Source organism: Arctopsyche grandis, chromosome 1 (assembly GCF_051622035.1).
Source record: "Arctopsyche grandis isolate Sample6627 chromosome 1, ASM5162203v2, whole genome shotgun sequence".
NCBI lineage: Eukaryota > Metazoa > Arthropoda > Insecta > Trichoptera > Hydropsychidae > Arctopsyche > Arctopsyche grandis.
In genome coordinates this window covers 40774653-40796429 of record NC_135355.1, presented here as the reverse complement: position 1 = coordinate 40796429, position 21777 = coordinate 40774653, and the positions used below count along the sequence as shown (strand labels likewise).

The following is a 21777-nucleotide window of genomic DNA, read 5'->3' as shown; positions in this document are numbered from 1 at the left end:
TTTTTTATTACATAAATCGTTGTATTTCGATAGGCTGAAGAACATGAGATTAACAATTAATTGACTAATGAATCGATCCATGGAACATCTATGGATTTAGACTATAAATTTTTACATATTGTACATAAATCAAATTCAGATATTTATGATATAGCGGGTAGGATGGTTTTGCCAATTTGATGGAGGAACCGTTTCAATAATGACATCAGATAAATTGGCAAACTCTGATAGGAAACGATCGACTTGGAGTCGCAAATATCCAAGTCTGACCAGCAGCATTATAGATCAGCATGGGATGGAACCTGGTAATCTCTCGCTGCTAAACATACACAGAACTAACGAGCCATATTGCTGTCTATATGTACTCGTTTGGCCATATTGTCGATTTGGGGCTTCCTGTAATGGCACTGTGGTATAAAATGTAATAAAAATCTGTGAAATTTGATCTTAATTCTTAGCATTGTAATCGCGAACTCGTTTGAAAGAATTGAGTTTGGAAAATATAAGGCTTCATTGAGATGGGTTTTAACCCTCCCTCACCGAAGTGGGGTATGCATGTGCCCTAATTTTTATGTTTTTCGTAATAACTATGTGGTTTTCAAAGCTATATACCCTATATTTCTTGTATTCCTAGAATGTACTACAAGAAATTTATTTTAATAGATTTTCTATAATTTAGTAAAGGGGTACATCGTAAAAAAAATACATTTATACATTTCTACGTTCCAAAGTATGATTTAAAGTCGGTAGCGATAAGTCATGTTTTTGACTGTTCGCTTGCATATTCTTGTTGATCGATGAATCAATGCGAGAGAAAGAGACAGCTATACTTTCATAAGCTATTGTTTTCATCGCTTTTGGCACGTGGCTATTGAGTAATGCAGTCGGCTGTTGACCTTACCTATGTGTTTTTGCATGTTGATGCTTGTTGTTATTTTTTAATACAAAAATAGTCAAAAACATGCTATAGGACTAAAACTTTTTTATGTTGATGTATAAAATGATTAATAAGATATATATTGAACCCATTTTTATTGAGAAAAGCTGTATTTTGATTAGAAAATGCTGGGTTCTTACTCGACCCCATTTCGAGACATTCGTTCGATCTCGACGCTCCGTCCTTCAAAGGTTAATATCTGGCTCACCAAACAATAAATATGACATTTAATTTGAAAATATTGTTGTGGAGATAATTTTTAGCCAGCCTGTATAGTTTTAACTCGCTGTATCCGTAATGGAATTATAAAATGAATAATTGCGCAAATTTGTCGCGTCACGTTGGGTACAAATTTGAGCGTGTGTATCAAAAGAATAAAATCTCACGCAAGGCGATATCTCGCCATCAAATTCAAAAGGAATTTAACACATTTGCCGCACATACAAAATGTCGACTCGACTACGTTTTTCAGCATTATTCATGCCGGTAAGAAATACTACTTCCTTTCAGGCGGCGCACTATTCAGACGTTTCAGCTCGGTTTTTGCCTCGGTTTTTTTTTTTTGCTAACATTCTAGCGCGAAAGTTTTCCCCACAATCAAATACGTCGTACATTTGTCCGAGGCGAAAGTTTCCCGGCAAAAACGCGCATAAATATACCGAGAATGTTTTGCTTTGTAGATACTAAATGTAAATACGGAATAGAAAATCACTCACCCGGATCTGGCAAAGTTCGCCATGTACAATATGAAGGCTTCTGACAGCGCCACTTCAGACTTGGTGTAGTTCTTCGGAAAATGGTTGAAGCCTTCCACGAGGGGTGCACCGAATAAATAAGGCAGCTCCTCTCCGTGCACCGTTCCCATTCTCTGTTGATAAAAGTCAAAATTATTAAACATTCTTTAATATAATTCCGTTTATTTCTCAATGAAACATTCCATTCCTCGCGGGGGACGTAACGTTCTAAGCCGGAAAAGTCTCGCTCGCTTTTGGGCGAGTTAAAAATTTAACTACTCGAAACTTTCTTACGAGAGCTTTCGTTACTGGAAAATTCGAGGTGAAAATAAAAATTTTGATTGCCTTCACCGCACACTTTTATCGTTCTTTCTGCACCGTTATAATTTTTATCAACCGTTATTGTTGAACTTTTAACTGGGTAATATCGTCTAGATTTCACACAAATTACACAAGACGTATATATTTTTCAAAGATAATTTCATTAGCCCAAAAGAAAGAGATTCTGAGAATAAAAAACAAAGATATTTTCGGAAAAGCTGCGTAAGAATCACTACAGCTTTTACGGCTCATTCGCATGCGAGCCAAGACTTTTTCACTCTAATGTACTCACTTTTGCAGACACGATAATTTAACTCGAACTCATACAGCATCTTGGTAGAGTCTGCAATCTCTCAGTGTACGTGCTGGCATGAATTCGAATAAAAATAATAAAAAAAAACATTCTCTCAAGTGGGCTTGATAACATGCTGCCGAAAAAAAGAAACTAAACTTATGACCTGAATTTCCAAATGAAATTAATCAGTTCTTGATGAATTTAATTGAATTTACATTTTAAACATACTGACTGGAATAAAACCTATAGTTTAATTTATTAAAAAATAAAGCCGACTTCTAGCTAATATTTTATTTACATATTACTGTATGTATAATGGAAATTTAACCTTGAGTAGACCAGCTTATGTTTTATATTATCAGCGATGGTTTGGATAATAAATTTGCATACATTTTTTTACTCATATATTATATACCCGAAAGGCATAAAAGGTAAAACCAATGCTCTTTCCTGGCCAGAAACATTGTTCATTTGAAAGAAGTGTTATTAGTACAAAGTAAATACGTAATAATTAACATCCACCCAGACATCAATGGCTAAATTTGTAAATTTTCAGCATTTTATACAATTCACCGCAACTCGACATTGCTGAAAAATCGTGATTTGCAAGAAAATGGGCAAGGTTGCCAATTTTTGCAACCGTTTTAATGAAAATCATATAAACTTGCAAACTCCGATTGGAAATGATCGACATGGAGTCAAAAATCCAAGGTCTGTTCTGTGACCAACTTGTTCAAAGCATTATACATATGCTAACCACAAGTCTATGCTACTATATAAAAGACCAAAGATTAAAAGAAATCAAATATTCTTATAAATAACTTATAAAGAGTATTATACTTATATGACATTTAAATCATGTTCATACACCTCAAGCTTTTATATTTGGTCATAAAGATTACTTTAATTGTTCAATATTTATGCCGAAAGCCAGTATATATGTATATTAAGTTCATATCGTATACATATGTATGTAGATCATTTATCTTCGATAATTATCTAGTTATTATAGCAGGTATCATAGCTATTTATTTCAAATTTTAATATATTATTTTTTAATTACATTTTTGTATTATCTTACTTATTAAATTAGATGTTATCCTATTTTTAATAATTTTTGAAACAAATTTTAAACAAAGCTTTATATTTTTTCAAATTTATTTTATATATTTCTAAAGGATGAAATCTACCATTTAAAAATAATATTCTGTTAGTTGTAGATGTGACTTACAACTTAACAGATAAATTAAATTCTGTAACAGAACTACCAATAACCAGACTACAAATTATAGAATGGTCCCAAAGATTATGAAATATCTCACTTATGAACATTCAATAGGTTTTTCTTTTATGTTTTCCAACGATTATGCCTTAAGTGCAATCCTTCAAATGAAAAAATCATATATATCATGTAAGTTGATAATGTTCATCAAACCAGTAACTATTAAAACAATTAATACGTATTGTAAACATTCCTGTTTATCTGAAATGTGAATTTAAAAAAAAAATCAATATCAGAATATAAAATTTTTGTTTTGAAGTTTGGGAAACATCCGCCAAATTGAGGCCCGCATTGCTCAATTTCCAATTGCTCATGTTAACAGTGGCATACATGGTTTTTCGTTGTTACGAATGGGTTGTGAATAATTTTCCAGTTGGCGAAACAATACGTGAATGCATTTTCGATATTTATACGGATTAAGAGCACAAAGAGCAAAAGAAACTCGCTCCAGCTTTAGATCAGTTTTGCATGTAACCCTCGTGTTATGCTGGAGCGGTAAGCTTTCGCGAGATAGAACGGGACGCAAATTCTGAAAGATCTATCGGTCTGAGAGAGACATATGCAGCTACATAGCAGAGAAGCCGTATCTCATTCTGGAAGAATGTTGGATTTGTTCCAAATGTAAATGTACCCGTAGGAATTCGCGTCATTCCCGCGTCTTAGGGTGAGGCAGGAGTTACTGACGCCGTTTGGGGTGTGAGGGGAGTTTCGGCTTAATGGCTTTATTTTCGCTAATAGCCTTGTCTTTAAGGGGTTGAGGGGCATACGTTGTTTTTTTTCCTCGTTGGAAAATGAAAGCTCAGTTCGCCTGTGATGGGAAAAGAAGAGGATTTCGCGAGATAAGCTCGCTTCCGTCGATGATTGATTGGCGCTTCACTATTCTTGCGGGTAACTGATAAAAATGCGATACCATTTGGCGTTATATGAGAAAACTTTCATAAACCTGGATAAATCCGTTCCGCTTAGACGCAGTCTATCTTTGAAGACTTTCATACTGAGCTCTGCATAATTTATCAGACAAATCCTTCGACTTAAATACGTATCAATGCAGACCTACTTGGAATTCAAATTTGAGTTGACTTTTCACCACCCACCACCCTCTAAAAAATATTCGGCATTAAAAAAATTTGGTTGTATGAGTTGTCTATTTAATTAATCGACATTCAGTACATATATTATAAAACTCTGTGAATTTATCGTATTTTTACATATGTACATACCTCTTATACAGTTCACATGGTTTTCGTGTTAGTGGTAATTTTTTATATCTCTTATCTATTATCCGATCGTTTTCATACTTTGCCATAATGCTCATTTTGGTCATCAATATACGTTAATGTATCGTCTGCCATTACGTTGGAGATAAAATATTGTATACAACGCGTTTTAAAAACGGGGCCCGTAAACCTTCCTGACGTTTAATAAGCGTTCGTTCCGTGTCTTGTTCGCCTTGATATGGCCGTATAAGATTTTAATTGTTTAAACGCCTATAATTCACTCTATATTTTATAAAATGTGCTCTATAGGTTCTCGTTATCTCTAATATATAAATATTTATAGTTTTAACTATCATATGTATATATAAATTTCAAATTTGGCGTCTAGCTTCATGTAATGTAATACACGATATATATTGATTTTTGGCCAAATATGTCAGATCTGACATTTCACTGCTTAAAGTATATCTCTTCACTGAGTTTTATCTGCGAGATAAGTATTCAATAAGAAGTTGTGTTGTATCTAATTGTTAATATGATTTACAATAAGCTTACATACATTTAGTTTTTTACAATAAGCTTATATACATACATCACATACAATCAGTTCAACAGCTTCCCATAACCTTAAATTTCATTGTTTATTTCTCCAAAACAAACTTTCTAACCAATACAAGCTTAATATATGTACACAGATCAAATAGTGGTAGTTTTATTTTTAGTTATTCTTACAGCAGAGGAAAATTTATATATGTTAAAATCATCAGATCATACCTTACTAACAGAAAGCTAGTATTGCGAAAATAGTCGCAGCTGGTGTTTCACAGGGGAGCTTGCTTGGCCCACTCTTATTTTCCATATATATGTATATAAATGACATACCCATTCTAAAAAACTGTCACATATGTATTTCTTAATGCAAATGATACCGCTTGCTTCACAAGTAACCAAGTAACACTAAACCAAACACTATTTGTAAAAATCTCTAACTTGCAGTTAAAACAATGATGGAACACTTCACTAAGTAAAAAATTCAAATTAATCAAACCAAAACAAACGCGATCTTCGTTAGTGTAAGAAAGCATAAGCCAAATTCAGTTCTGAAAATTTCTTCTGGAGAAAGTCTGAAATGGCAATCAGTAATAAAATATTTAGGAGTAACGTTCGATAAAAGAATGAGATGGGCCCCTCGCATTGAGACAGAAAAATGCAAGGCGATACGTGGTATATCTACAATATACCCAAAATGTAATTGCTATAGTTCTTTATTATCTCAAAATAAAATAAAATAATATCGCACGCTCATATTACCAATATTAAGCTACATATGCTCCTCCAATACTAACCTTTCCAAACTCCAAATAATACAAAATAAATCCCTAAAAATAATTTATAACACATCTATGTACAAATACTAACCGGAAAAAATTTATGCTATAAATAATATTCTGTTAGTCACATACATTACTTACAAACTAATCAGTAGATTCTATGAAAGATTATATAAGTTTCCATACACTTGCGCTCAATTTGTATCAAAAATGCTGTCATAGCTATTAGTATTTCATAATGTGTGCCGTTATATGTGAATGTGACTGTACAGTTCAATATCGAATTTTGTTTTGTGACCTTCTAATATTCCTCAAATACAAGGATAAAGTCATCGGTTGGTCACATCTGATTTTTTTTAGTGTATTTATTTTTATTTCCAAGTATTACAATTAATTTGGGAGTTTTGTTTGGTTCCAATTATTTTTAAAGTGTTCTATTATGGGATTTTTTCGTCGAATTCACAAACAATCACTCCCATTTATGGTAGAGCTATATCTCTTTATGCTGACTGAATATTACATCTCTAAATGAAAAAAATATATAAAGTATGAAACTGACAGTAGGTGGCTTGATGGAAAATCAAAAATTTTCGCGAAAGAGAAGACCACTTAACTAATGAATAATATTATATACATACATATATCCACAAATACCTATACATACAGAATGGACCAATTTTTAGAGTTGGACTTAAGAAAGCAATATTTTTTTACCAATGGACCAATTTAAATTTAACCGATATTTACATTTAAATATATTATCTGTTGGGAGATTAATTATTCGTCATTTTATGCAAGAGCATATTCATTTATTTGAGTTACATTTCATTTAAGATATTGAGATATGAATACAATTTTTAAGATCATCTTGTGGATAATTCTATAAGTTCTAGAATGTAGTTTGCCCGTACAATTAAACCACAATGGAACTGTTGAACGATGAACAGATAATTTAACGAAATTCTCAAATTGATTTGGTCACCACGTCTGTTCAATCTTTCGGCAGATTATTTGTTCTTGTGAGGATATTCCTAGACTGTTCTAGTCGAACAATTCAATTTCAGTTGTTCGTAGAGGTATTTAAAGTATTATTTTTATTTAAACTGATCTTAAATATAAAATCTACTCACATTTGGTCCACCCCATGAAACACATAAATCGACTCGTTTATATACATATACATATACATAGGTATAATAATTGTCTCACATTTCAACATCTCAGTTTTTCCCCCACATAAAAATTTACGTTTATTCGTTCGAGGCCATAATATATTATACGAAAAGTATCGAGAGATGTGTGTCTCTGCATCCAAATGGTAACATTGATAACGCGTTATTGCCATACTATTTATGAGGCGTTGGCGTGTCAAATACACAACATTCAACGGACATTGTCACATTTTTATGCCTGTGGTGACTCTGTCCCATTACATAATGCAGTCAATAAAAAGAGGAAATCTCACAAGCATACAAACATACAAATATGGGAAAGGATGCGAGATGAAAATCCTCTCCGTGTGCCAACCTGAACGTAATACCTCTCGTCTGATTCGCGTCATCCATTCTAATTTATTGCGAAAGACTGAGTTTTAGATACAAACTGTGTCTGTGTATTTTATATACATTTTATATACATTGTATGTTTAAAGCATGTCGGAAAGCTGTTCTCTCCCGCTTCCTTCGAACGATTGTCTGAGACAAATGGCTATCGTCTGACAATCTGAGAGTCTACATAAGTTGTGCGGTAGATTTCAGAGATAGAGTGCTGGTGGATTTGCACGCGAAACATATGAAGTGTTTCAGATGCTTCGATTGATTTTAATTGTGGTTTTGACGCAGAGAGTGCATATTATAAATAATAAAATAATAAAATATATATTTTAATTATACTTGTATTGTTAATATGGCAAGAATGATGTGCTATAACCAGTCTTAAGCTGCCAGAATGCTTTAAATCACAAAAAATACTATTGTCCAACAAAGCAAGGGAGCAAAGAAAAGGTTGAATGATGAATAATTTGTCTGGCGATTGGGAATCATTCTTACAGTATTGTCATTGAAAAGATCATATGATATTGGAGTGAAAAAGCAGCCAGTGTGGTGGAGGTACATAGTTTATTGTTCTTGATCCGTCTGCTTGCCATCGAATCTTTATCAACCATTATTACTTTTTTTATATTTTGTTTTTGGACTTTTTGTGGCTGCACCTTTAACCGGTTGGATGATTTTCGGTCGGACGTTTTATCATCTGGGTTTTTTATCGTCTGGATCACTTATCAGGTAGACATTCTATCGAATGGATCTTCTTTCGTGGTACCTTTGTCGTTGGATCTTATATCATTGGACCTTATGTCGTGGAACCCATCTTTATTTATTATCGCAATGATTTCTTTTTATTTCCTTCTCTTTTTCTACATTATTTATTTTTTTAGTTTAAGAATTTATTTTTTATTTATACCAGGGAGGCCTAGTATTAAACTTCAAAGCACCTTAAGCCAAAGCGTAAATTTGATACAAGTATTATTAGCATTATACAGATTAAATACTTACAGCAATTTTAAATAATTCAGCAAATTTCAGTAACTACAGATCAATTAACATTTACATAGACATTTATGGTCAAATTCTTAAATTTGCAGCATTCTATAGAATTAAGCGAAATTCTAGATAACTAAAAACTCGAGATTTGCGAGAAAATGGTTATGGTTGCCAATTTGTTGGAACCATTTTAATGAAATTCATATATGTAGAATTGGCAAACTCTGATAGGAAACAATCGACCTGGAGTCGCAAATCAAAGGTCTGTTCAACAGAAACCAGTGAGATTTAAACCCGTGACCACTTTGTTCAAAGCTTTAAATGCTTTCGTCATAACGCCAATACCGTATTGCTAAGATCTTTATAGCTTTATTATTCACATGTGTGTGAAGTGTGAAATTAGAGTATGGAAATGTTGAAAACTAATCGAGGTATACAACAGTATATAATCGCAATAAAATTTGTGAACATGTCAAATATCTAAAATCAATCTCAAAAACAGTTCATATTATAATATACATTAATCAAACTTCATGTATTAGTTATTAATGCTGTGAACGTTGCTCGCAGCATCAAATTCATATTACACGACAAACTTCAATGGGCCATGTACATACTTTAGTATGCTAAGTGTGTCTTCATATAATACAAGCAAAACTCCAACAAACTGTTTAATACAATCATAACGCGTGTAAACGATATCTGCATCACAAGGTTTGCATCATATATGTAAATATTTACTTTATCTGTGTGACAATACTTAGTAATAATAGATGAAGTTTTGTGATCGTGCGAAAATTCGGGCTCCGAATCGATCAGGTTGTCATGATCTAGAAAAATATGTAAGGGTGTGTGTATTTTGGGGATTTTTTGAACACCGTTAGTCCTATCGAACTGAAACTTAGTATCGGTTACTGAAATTGTTATCTATACTATGTTCATTTTTTGCAAATTTTTTAGTTGACCGGAAATGGTACCTCCCCTTATAGGTGTCCTCTTTTGAATTCAATAATATCCCAAGCCGCTAACCGAATCAGACTGATTTTTTTTAAATGTTATAGAAATTATAGAAATTATAAATTTATATTTTTTAAATATTTTTACCTGAACCGGAAGTAGTACTTTTACTCTAGAGAATCGAGGCTTTTTATATTTTTCTCTGGAACCTTTTGGTTTATTGAACTGAAATTTCATACCTAGAAGTTTAAGCTTAATACTAAATTATCTATACAATTTGGTGAGCATCCGTTTACCCGAAGTGGCAGTTTACTCTTGTTTGATTCTTCTTCCACTATTTTTTTCGACCCCTTAAACACGTGTGTTTCACGAAAAAATTCAAGTATATGTAGTTATTGTATTAATTTGATGAAAATTAAAAAAAATCCCTGAATTTAATATTTCCTCTAAGATAAGTCGTTCATCCGCTCTAAAATCGCCAGACAAATTGAACGACAGATTAACGGACGGCTGCTTTTAATTCAATTCTCATCTTCTCGAATGATAGATTGCACATCATATGACGGGTAACCTTTCGATGTGCACAGATGCAATTATTAAAATGGTAATTATTAAAATAGAGTTGGATCTTTCAGGCGAGTTTAATAAGGCAAGATTCTAAGGCAAAAACACTATTAACCAATTGTCTTTGATTTGAAATATCAATAAACATAATTGAGTTATTTTTAATACATCAAAATATTAAATAATAATACTTCGATAAGTTCCGAATCTTGCCTTATTAAACTCGCCAGAAAGATCCAACTCAATTTTAATAATTACCATTTTAATAATTGCATCTGTGCACATCGAAAGGCTACTCGTCATCTGATGTGCAATCTATCATTTGAGAAAACGAGAATTAAACGAGTTTAATGCTGCCGTTCTGTTAATCTGGCGATTTTAGAGCGGATGCACCAAACCCTGTAAAATGTTGTGACCATGATTCTTTCCACACCCCTGAACGTATCAAGCTGAAAATTTATATTTGTATTATTTATGTATTAACTTAGAGCTGATAAGGTTCTGGTCAGAATTCGTAAGCCGGAAGTTATAATTTTTTTTAAAACATTATTTCATTATTTTATTTCGACCTTTCAAATTATTTTTATTTGATATTTAATGGAATATCCGTGACAATAGTGCGAATGTGCAAGTCCATAGCAAATTTATTTATATTAATATATATACCTAAACAGGATTGAACTCCAAGACAGCGTCAATATCAGTTTGAAGAAGAGAGGCTTGCTTCTAATCCTCGAAAGAAAAGAATAATTTGACAAATCTTAATAAAGAAAATGTAAAGTTGTGGGTTATTTTCTCGTTTTTCAAAATTTCATAATCGATAGAAGCTTTTGAAGACCGCGCCATGACGAGACACCCAAGATAATTACTCTAATACAATAATGATAAAGCACTTTGCTCGCAAGAAACTTTATATACAATTATGTAAATAAACCCCTTTAGCCGGCCTCGCTTTATATTATATGTACCTTACACATACAGTTCTGAAACTTTCTTGCTGGGTGAGCGTAATTTTGCAATTAAAGCATCAACATTGTGCAGAGATAATTCTTGTTATATTGAGTCGAAAACTCTCACTGCTTTTCTTTCGCTGGGAAAACTATTAAGTAGAAGCGGTTGGAGGTGTGGAGTGGTTGACATGCGCTAACTGACGCCGGTAGCAGGCATTCTCATTAAAAATAATTGCAGCTGAAAACAGAGTCAGGTGATATATATATATTTATATATGTACAGTGTGTGTTCTGTGCTGTTGTCTTAGCTTTGCCCTCTTTTTTTTATACGACGGTACAGTTTTTCATGCTTTTGTCTGTGTTTTATGCTCGAGAAAAGTTTAGAAGCGAGCGTGATCCGGAAAATTGCACGCTTTTCACACATAATTCAATGTACATATATAAGAGTGTGTTTGAGTGCGCATTACTTGCAATTTTAAGTATATACTGGGTGGTAGGAGTAATAGACGTTTGAAGCTGAAGAATAAATATAAAAAAATAACCCAAAAAACTATGTATTTTAGCTTTTTGGGTGAATTTTAGTTCGATGTGTATATTGAGGTAGTCAAGCAGATGACATATTAGTGAATAGTTTCTAACATTTAATTGAAAATTTTTTATATTATTTTTCCGAGTTTCTTATGGTATGGAACGTCTTTTTAGCATAATTTATTTCTAAATTAAAAAAAACCCGCTGTTTTTACATACCTCCTTTACGTTTCACATGGCTTTCGTGTTAGTGGTCATTTTTATCTCTTATCCGATCGTTTTCATACTTTGCCATATTGCTCATTTTGGTCATCAATACACGTTAATGTATCGTCTGCCATTACGTTGGAGATAAAATATCGTATACAACGCGTTTTAAAAACGGGGCCCGTAAACCTTCCTGACGTTTAATAAGCGTTCGTCCCGTGTCTTCCAACCTGTTTGCCTTGATATGGCCATATAAGATTTTAATTGTTTAAACGCCTATAATTCACTCTATATTTTATAAAATTTGCTCTATAGGATCTCGTTATCTCTAATATTTAAATATTTATAGTTTTAACTCTCATATGTATATATTAATTTCAAATTTGGCGTCTAGCTTCATGTAATATAATACACGATATATATTGATTTTTGGCCAAATATGTCAAATCTGACATTTTTATTTATTTATGCGTCCTAGCCCAGTGCTACTTAAACTTTGTCGTGCCTTGGAGTAGTAAATATCGTTTGGTATTATCCATTTTTTGATCATCATCGTAACCGTCATTCGCAGTTATTTGCCATTTCAGAATAAAAAAAATTCAATCGGCCAAAATGTCCATTCATCCAAAAGAACGTCGGCCTAACGTCCATTCGGGCAAAAGACTAAATATGTATTTGTTTCATGAATTACAATCTAAAACACTATTAACCAATTGTCTTTGATTTGAAATATCAATAAACACAATTGAGTTATTTTTAATAATACATCAAAATATTAAATAATAATACTTTACTTGTTTTGTTATTATTTTTTATTTTATTACAAATCCAATGATATATTTTTACAATATGAAATAAACATCTGTGAACAAATCCGTTGTTGCGAGAAATATTAGGCATGAACTTTTACAGAGTACATATGTACATATGTATGTAGGTGGGTAGCATATTTATAATATTCAACAAATTCTAGAAACTCAAATTTGCGAGAAACAAAGATAGGTTGCAAATTTTGTTAGAAACGTTTCAACAATGAAATCAAATAGATAAATTTGCAACCGCTTATATGAAACGATTGGCCTGGAGTTAATTATATACAGTGGCGGCTCGTCCATACGCACTGCGGTACTGCAGCACCCCCAAGGAAATTGAGAAAAATTTAATATTGTTATATACATAAATGTATGTATATTATATGAAAATATCAATATTATTTAAGTGTGTATTAAGCTCGCCCGCACACCGATACATCCAATAATGATCATACATCGCGGTACTAATATCAGAAAGTGAGGCATCATTTCTGATTTTGTGCAGTACGGTTTTCGGTGGAATATGCTGAGTGGGCGAAGGAGGGGTGCGGGGGCAGCTAGAAGCTTGTTCCGTACTGCACTCCGAACAGTACACTTTCTTCTGTGCGCGCCGTGCGCTCGACAAGCTCCTCATTTTTCCTCATTTCTTCTGCACTTTTTGTCTTTCCTTCTACACCTCTTACACTTTCTACGTTTCTACACTTCCTTCTACACGTCACTATTTAAGATGGTATCAAAATCAAGAGAAGCTGCAATCTAGTAATATCGATTCATTTTCAATTAAAGAAAACTTAAAAAGTTAAAAACTACCTCTGAGCCAGAACGGTGTTTTTCATCAATAAATAGAATAAAGACATACATATATAAGAAACACAATGGTTCAAGAAAGATTGACGGCTTTTTCTATGCTGTCAATTGAAAAAAAATGATTATGAACAGTGAATAATTTAATGAAAAGGTGATAGACCTTTTTTCAAGGAAAAAAGACAGAAGAATCAATTTTTTAATGAAATAAAATACATATAATGTTTAATTTTTGATAATTTTGTTGTTAATAGTAAAATATAATCCAAATAAACATTTTTTTTATTTTTAATCAACCGCAGCACCCCCAGATATCTTATCCACGAGCCGCCACTGATTATATACATACATATATAATGTGGCCAGAAACATTGGGACCGAGATTGAACTCATGAATCCGTAGTTGAAAGTATTATTTATGTCTCCAGTTATATTTATTAAAAATTATTATGGAAACCTAACCTATTGGGGTAAGCTAGTGATGTTTTTACATTTTGTAGTGTATAGTGTAGAATAGGTGGTCTGTTTTTCGTTAGAATATAAATGGCTCATTTCCACGACAGAAAATTATAATAAAAGCGACATCAAAAATTTAAATCAATTCATTTTAAAGCACGCAACGCCACGGAGACGTGGATGGGTGTATTTTGCCGGTGAAAATTCAGGAATGTGTGACGCGCGAGCGATGCAATTTTTCGTACACGACAGCTCGTTTTCCGAGCAATTTGTTCAGCGTCGCGTTATTAGACCGATTTGAATTTTCCGACTATCGATCAATCACCGCACCCGTGCACAGACACTTATTCTCGCATTTTCCGAATCGATTCAATTTAACGACGCTTTAGCCGGGAACGTCACGCGGATAGAGCCTCCTCTAATGAGATCTTTCGTCAATATCGTCGTGCGATAAAGCCTGCTCGCATCCGGATGCTTCAACTATGACAAACGACGTTATTAAATACTAGACACGATCGGAGGTAAAACCTCGCATCGTATCCGACGTCGATCAAAACTGCTCTAAAGTCCCCCATCCCCTGCCGCTCCTCCACATTTCCCGAAGGTGACGGGAAAAATCGTCGGAAAACTTAGATTGCTCTCTCGCCGGAGAATTGCGAAATAATGCGACGAGACGTCTTCGGATAAGACACAATCGCGAAGGAAAGCGCTGATGTGTTATCTCTTGTTGAGACAAATGGGTTGATTTATCATTTATTATATACCTGATAATAATATGTGTAGGTTTGTTTACCTTTTTTTCAATTGAAAAATGATGTTAATCAAATTTGAAGTTGAAAAAGAAACGTTTATCGGGTAGAATTTGAATTCTAGATTTTTATTAGCTTTAGCTATTAAAATAGCTTTGCAATATTTAAGTACTGTTTGTACTAATTTGCATCATGACGAGGGGTGGCGAAACTTTTACGGTTGCGTGCCAAAGTTTACAAATATGTATTCACTGAATTCCAGGCGTGCTAAGGTATTAGTCATGAATAAAGAGGTTTTCAAGAATTATATTGAAAAAAATTAGGGAAAATTATAATGTTTAAGTGAATTGAAATTAATTTAAAAGCTTAGCAATAAATATTAAAATAAATTATAAACAATTTAAAGTAAAAATAAAAGTGCACATGCAAATAAGAAAATAAAGACAAAAGTTGGACGGTGATAATGATGACCTTATCGTTATAAGTTACGATTTTTTTAGCAGTTTCTAATAAAATCATAGCTTGAATTTGAATTATTTTGAATAAAAATACCAATATTTTTTTTCTACCGCCATCTATGTTTAAAACTAGTAAACAAACGTCAACGGTAAACGTCACCGAGTATCTCGCCGGGCAGATTTGAAAACCTATTTTATTGAAATACCATACTATTATTTGGTATTACTACAATACTATTATTTGAAAACCTATGAAAACGATGTTTTATCTCTATTTTAATGGCGGAGGATCCATTTACTTATATTGATGATCAAAATGAGCAATATGGCAATGTATGAAAACGATCGGATAAGAGGCAAACTTTTTCCTGAATTGTAATTGTTAGCCAGCAGTTTGGCTTAATGGTAGCGTATATAATTAGCACCACTGAGACCGAAGGTTCGAGTCATCGTCAAACTGCTGGTTAGGTTTGGGGGTTTTGTGACTCCAAATCGATCGTTTCTCTATCAGAGTTTGCCAATTTTATCTGATCATTGCTGAAACGGTTCCTGAAAAATTGGTATTATAGCATTTCCTGTTGTCACAAAAATCTGTCTCTGTATAATTTGTAAAAATTATGCACAGTAATCTGAAATCTATAGATATCTCTATAGACATCTCTATAACTTCGTATTTATTATATATATAAAATTGTACACTAAATCTAAAAATAATCCATAGATGTCTCTATGATTATTATTTCTGATTGATTGTTATATGATTAATTGTTATATGCTATGTATTCTGATTATATATGTATATTGTATTTCTGACTGTTAAAACGTGCACTCGTCGCATTGGAGCAATCTGTAATGACGAGTGTATATTGATTGTAACAATAAAATAAAATACAATAAAATAATCGTAAGTGAAACGTAAAAGAGGTATGTAAAAATGTATAAAATAACAAGCTCCATGCTTGTGTTTAAATCTTTGTTATACTTTTTATTTTTCCAAAAAAAGTACATGTTCGAATATTTTTTTTTACAAAATTTATTAATATTTTTGTTAAATATTTAATGAAATATTTTTATATATACCTTTTTCAATTATATACATAAAAAAATTGATCGAAAATTGACGTTAAATGAGTCCCAAATGCGCCTAGTTCAAATCTGTGTTGTATATTGCGAGTTACAACTTTGTTCACGTTTTATGGACTTAAAACGCTAGTAAATCAAAATTTACTAACGGTAACTCAAATTAAGATATATTATGACTAGCGTAAAATGAAAAAAAAATGCTTTTTCAAATGTTTTAAATTCAAGAATGTCTAGAAAGAACTGTAAACATCCACACTGTGCGACCTAATGTAGGTACACACACATGTAAATATGTACGTGCATAAGTATGATGAAAAATGTTAATATCATTTTTAAAAGCTTTTTATTAGCTTCACTCTATTAGTTAAATGACATTTCTGAAACCCATTGAAAATTTGTGATCTTATTTTGAACCATTCAAACGCTTCAGGTAACTTTGTTATCTTACCTACATATGTACATATATGTACATACTGGGACTAGCTAACATTTAATATCTGTGACATAAAGCTAGAGGAGTTTTACTTTTACTTACTTTTTAAATGCTTTTTATTATTACGAAATAATGTTCACAATACATCTTATATATATTTTAATAGCTACTGATCTACTGATCATTTTCTATTTTACAATTTAATTTAATTTGGTTAGTAATCATAGTATTACATTATTCTAATGTAAATCTACAGCATAATAGGAAAAAGAGCTAAAAAACCTATTTAAAATCCTCATAAATGTTCATAATACATCTAATACATAATATTAATTAAAGACCCTCTAAAGTCGATGACCAAAAGCAGATTGTGTTTAGGTAATCTGTGTTTATACCTGAAGGGTATAGACATTTTGTTGTAATCACCGAGACTCTTCATAAGTGTGTTAGTATGGTTATTAGTGATTCTGTCATAGAATCTACTGGTTAATCTGTTAGTAATGTAACAAACGGAATATTATATATGGAATGCAGTTTTTTCAAGTTAGTATATATGGGTGTATTATAAATTATTTTTAGGGATTTATTTTGTATTACTTGGAGCTTGGAAAGATTGGTATTCGAGGCGTTATTCCATACAAGTGAAGCATAGGTTGATAATGGTAATATGAGCGCGCGATATAATTTTATTTTATTTTGAGTTCATAAAGAACTATGGCGATTAAATATTGGATATATTGAGGATATACCCCGCATCGCCTTGCATTTCGCTGCCTCAATGTGAGGTGCCCATCATTAACGTTAGTAATCATTAACGAACTCATAGAAATTTACATCAGAATCTTGAGTCAGATCAGAGCGATAACAGCTCAATTATATAATAACAACTCAATATAATATCAATTTATGTTTAGTTATGCACTGTCCTATTTAGTCAAATTTTAGCTTTTATTATTTTCTTTGTCATTTGTTTGTCTCTATGTACCATTTTATGTAATTTGTAAAAATCTATAATTGGACTTAGATGTTATTTTGTAACATTTATTCTTTTTTTTATGGATATCTACATCTGTTGATTTTTCAATAAATAAATAAACTCACTTGGTCAAAGTGGAGAGTGGTCAAAGTTACAAAAGCTTACAAAAAATACAGTAATATTCCACAGATTATGCATACATATGTACAATATTTTTTTGATTTTTAAATGCTTTTTATTATTACTAAATTACATATGTTCACAATACATTTTATATCTATTCGAACAGCTACTGATCTACTGATCATTTTCTAATTTGCAATTTTAATTTAATTTTTTTAGTAATCATAGTATTATATTATTCCATGTAATGTTAATGTACAGCATAATAGGAAAAAGCGCTCAAAAACCTATTTACAAATATGTACAATATGAATATATGTATGTATATGTACATACATATGTTCAGACATTACAGTAACATTTATTATTACAGCTGTAGGCAATTTTACCAACTTTTTGGATGTGATACAAGAAAAACTTGTATGACTGTACATTGAATATACATATGTACGTACATACATATTTACTAAATTCAGTTAAAACGATATCGTATATCGTTTCCGTTGACGCGTTCAAATAACTTTCAGAATCAATTCACTTCACGTTCGCCGCCTTATCGTTAGCTTTCATATCGCCAATGTGTTACAACTACTCTTCAACTTCGCCAAACACATAAACGTTGTATTTCGTTCATTCTACTTGCGAAAAATCGAAGGATGAAACGGAAAAAGTGCTTTAAATATTCAACGATATATACATATGTATGTTTGTATATACATAAATATGCGTGATGTGTGAACGAACTCGTTATTATTGTGGAATCATTGTTGGTAAACTTATTTTTAATTACGTAATTATTATCAGCAATATAGTTCAGTGCTAAGCGTGTAATGCTTTTAACTGAGGGGTCGTGGGTACAATCCCTGGTTCGGCGTTGCTGGCCAGACCTTGAATATTAGATACTATTAGAGTTAATATCCGAGATTCTATTAGAGTTAATAGCATCTCAGATATATTGATCATTATTATCAGGAAGGCCTTACAAGTAAACCCCAATGCGCCTTTCTAGCCAATTACAAACAAAACAGCATTTTTATTATACAAGTCGCTGTATTGCGAGACACTGAAAACTCGCAAATTAATGAAACATCTATGAATTGAACTTACAGTTTATTGTATATTAATCATACTCAAATAGTGGTGACTTAGTAGGTAGGAAGGTTTTTAGCAAATTTTTAATCAGGAACCGTTTCAACAATGAAATCAAAGAAAATTGGCAAACTGTGATAGGAAACGATCGGTTTGGAGCACAAATATCCAGGTCTGACCAGCAGCACTACAGATGTACTTATTTTCAATCGAGGTCAGCTCATGGGATCGAACCCGGCGCCTCTCGGTGTTAAGTAGAACCTTAACGACCGAGCTATGCTACTGGCTATACATATGTTTGATCGTCCCTTCTCGTTTTGTCAGATTTACCTTGTCTTTGTCAGAGTCTTGATGTACCTACCTTATCAATGACAGGAGTGCCGGACTTTGCCCAACCCAGTGTTACATACCTCGCTTATCAATTTAGTTGACTAACCAGTAGGAATAAGACACACAATTGATTTGTGGCACACCTAATTAAACAAGACTTATCATTGATTTGTGACACACCTAATTTAACAAGTAACTCATTGATTTGTGACACACCCAAATTATTAAGTAGAACCATTGGTTTGTGGCACACCCAACTTACTTACTAACCGAAATTGTACGACACGTGTCTTCAATACTTCATTGTCTTAAAGAAAAGTATATAAACTCATACTGTTGGAATTCAAGTCAGTCCTTACTATCGACTCCGCAGATGACAGTCAACATCATCAACTCTGAGAGTGACAGTCGTGATCAAGACGCGTCCGCAAATGACGGTCATCACAGCAGCAGAACAAAGTTCAAAATGAACCAAAGTTAAAGTTAAATAGTTCTACGTATCTCATATTAAATTATCATCGTTCCATAATCTATCGTTTTTCGAATATATCTACAATGGGTCTACGTGACGAGACAGAATGTTAAATTACAGAAGACACAAATATCGGAAGGCAAAGATCGAAAATCGAAAGATCTTAAGTCGAAAGATAAAAAAATGATGCATGGTAAACGGTACATACTCACGTATATACTCACTTAATTTGCGCGAGCAGGATACAACAGGAACAAGAGGAACATGCTTTTCCTCCCGTATTCTGCGCGCGCACATTAATACGGGAGGAAAAGCCTGTTCCTCTTGTTCCTGTTCTATCCTGCTCGCGCAAATTAAGTGAGTATGTACCGTTTACCATGCACCATTTTTTATTGATCTTTCGACTTAAGATCTTTCGATTTTCGATCTTTGCCTTCCGATATTTGTGTTTTCTGTAATTTAACAATCTGTCTCGTCACGGAGACCGATCTACAATATAAGGTAATTTTAAAAATAATAAACAAAAGTTGGTTAGTTAATCTAGTTTAAATTATAAATAAATCTTTCATTGAAACGTGACAGTATATATAAAAAATATTTTGAAACAACTGAACAAAATATAGTCGTAAAAATTATTAATAAAATGAAGTTATAGATAAATATAATAAAGGCCTAAAAATACATTCCGACGGGATATAAATTGAATAAAAACGAAGCTCCAACAATACGCCACAGTGAAAGAAACGGAATTAATATATAATATAATAACGAATCTGAATATTTAAATCAAACGGACGGGGCGCTGTTAAGAGAGACGAGAGCGCCGATACGATGAGGGGTGTTTCCTCACGATTTTCATTACAAACCCAAAACTAACGCAATTTGATAAAACAAAGGGAAAACTCCTGCACGGATTGTCGTAATAAATAACCGTGGGATACAATAGGACCTCCCTTAGGCGTTTGAGGGCGTTCCTGACACTCGTGTCTAGAGGGCCAGATTGCTTTGAAACGCGCCCCATCAGTATAATTTAATAAACTTACGTCGATTTTGCCGGTTTTATGAACAGCTTATAAATATGGAACGAATATATACATAAATACATATCTACATATGTATTGAAGTTTGTATGTTCGTCCGAGTCGTGTGTTTGCTCGCCAGATGTAATGCGAGCAAAACAATGGAACATGAAAGTTGGCAAACACCTACAGGATGTGCCGAAGATTGTATATCAAATATACTCGAACTTTGCTATATACGAATACATGTAAATATACAAAAATAGATTCCATGTTGTTTTGTAGATTTTAATAAATGTCAAATAAATGTTAATTATATAAATAAGCTTATTATAAAAAATTAAATGTATGTAAGCTTATTGTAAATCATATTAACAATTAGATACAACATAACTTCTTATTGAATACTTATATCTCAGATAAAACTCAGTGAAGAGATATACTTTTAGCAGTGAAATATCAGATCTGACATATTTGGCCAAAAATCAATATATATCGTGTATTACAATAGACGAAGCTAGACGCCAAATTTGAAATTTATATATACACATGCGAGTTAAAACTATAAATATTTATATATTAGAGATAACGAGAACCTATAAAGCAATTTTTTTAAATATAAAGTGAATTATAGGCGTTTAAACAATTAAAATCGGATATGGCCATATCACGGCGAAAAGGTTGAAGATAAATTATAGTAGCTTGCTAGACGTCACCGTACCCAAAATTGTGGATATTTGATACGCATTATATACGATATTTTATCTCCAACGTAATGACAGACGATACATTAACGTATATTGATGACCAAAATGAGCAATATGGCAAAGTATGAAAACGATCGGATAAGAGATAAGAGAGATAAAAAGTGACGACTTACACGAAAACCATGTGAACTGTATAAGAGGTATGTGAAAAACAAAAATAAATCGACTTTTACAAGCTTCCTTCAATATTTCATTTAGAATATCACTCTTGTACTTTCAATGATTTGGTGGCCGTAGAAAAGTCATAAAGGGCTTCTGCTATGTATAGTCGAACCAATCTTATATTATATTTTAATTTTACATAGATATATTCCAGCAAGGCTTGGCAGGAAGACCCCAATGC

At 32.5% G+C, this 21777-nt stretch overlaps 1 protein-coding gene across 1 annotated transcript in view; it reads right to left on the bottom strand.

The window, feature by feature from the left end:
• The window catches only part of LOC143917925 (neuroligin-4, X-linked-like), a 283330-nt gene that overhangs the window by 20158 nt on the left and 241395 nt on the right, over positions 1 to 21777 (bottom strand). Inside the window, exon 8 of the mRNA XM_077439556.1 lies at positions 1654 to 1805. Within this exon, the coding sequence (XP_077295682.1) occupies positions 1654 to 1805 (152 nt within the window). The remainder of the gene's footprint in view (positions 1 to 1653; positions 1806 to 21777) is intronic.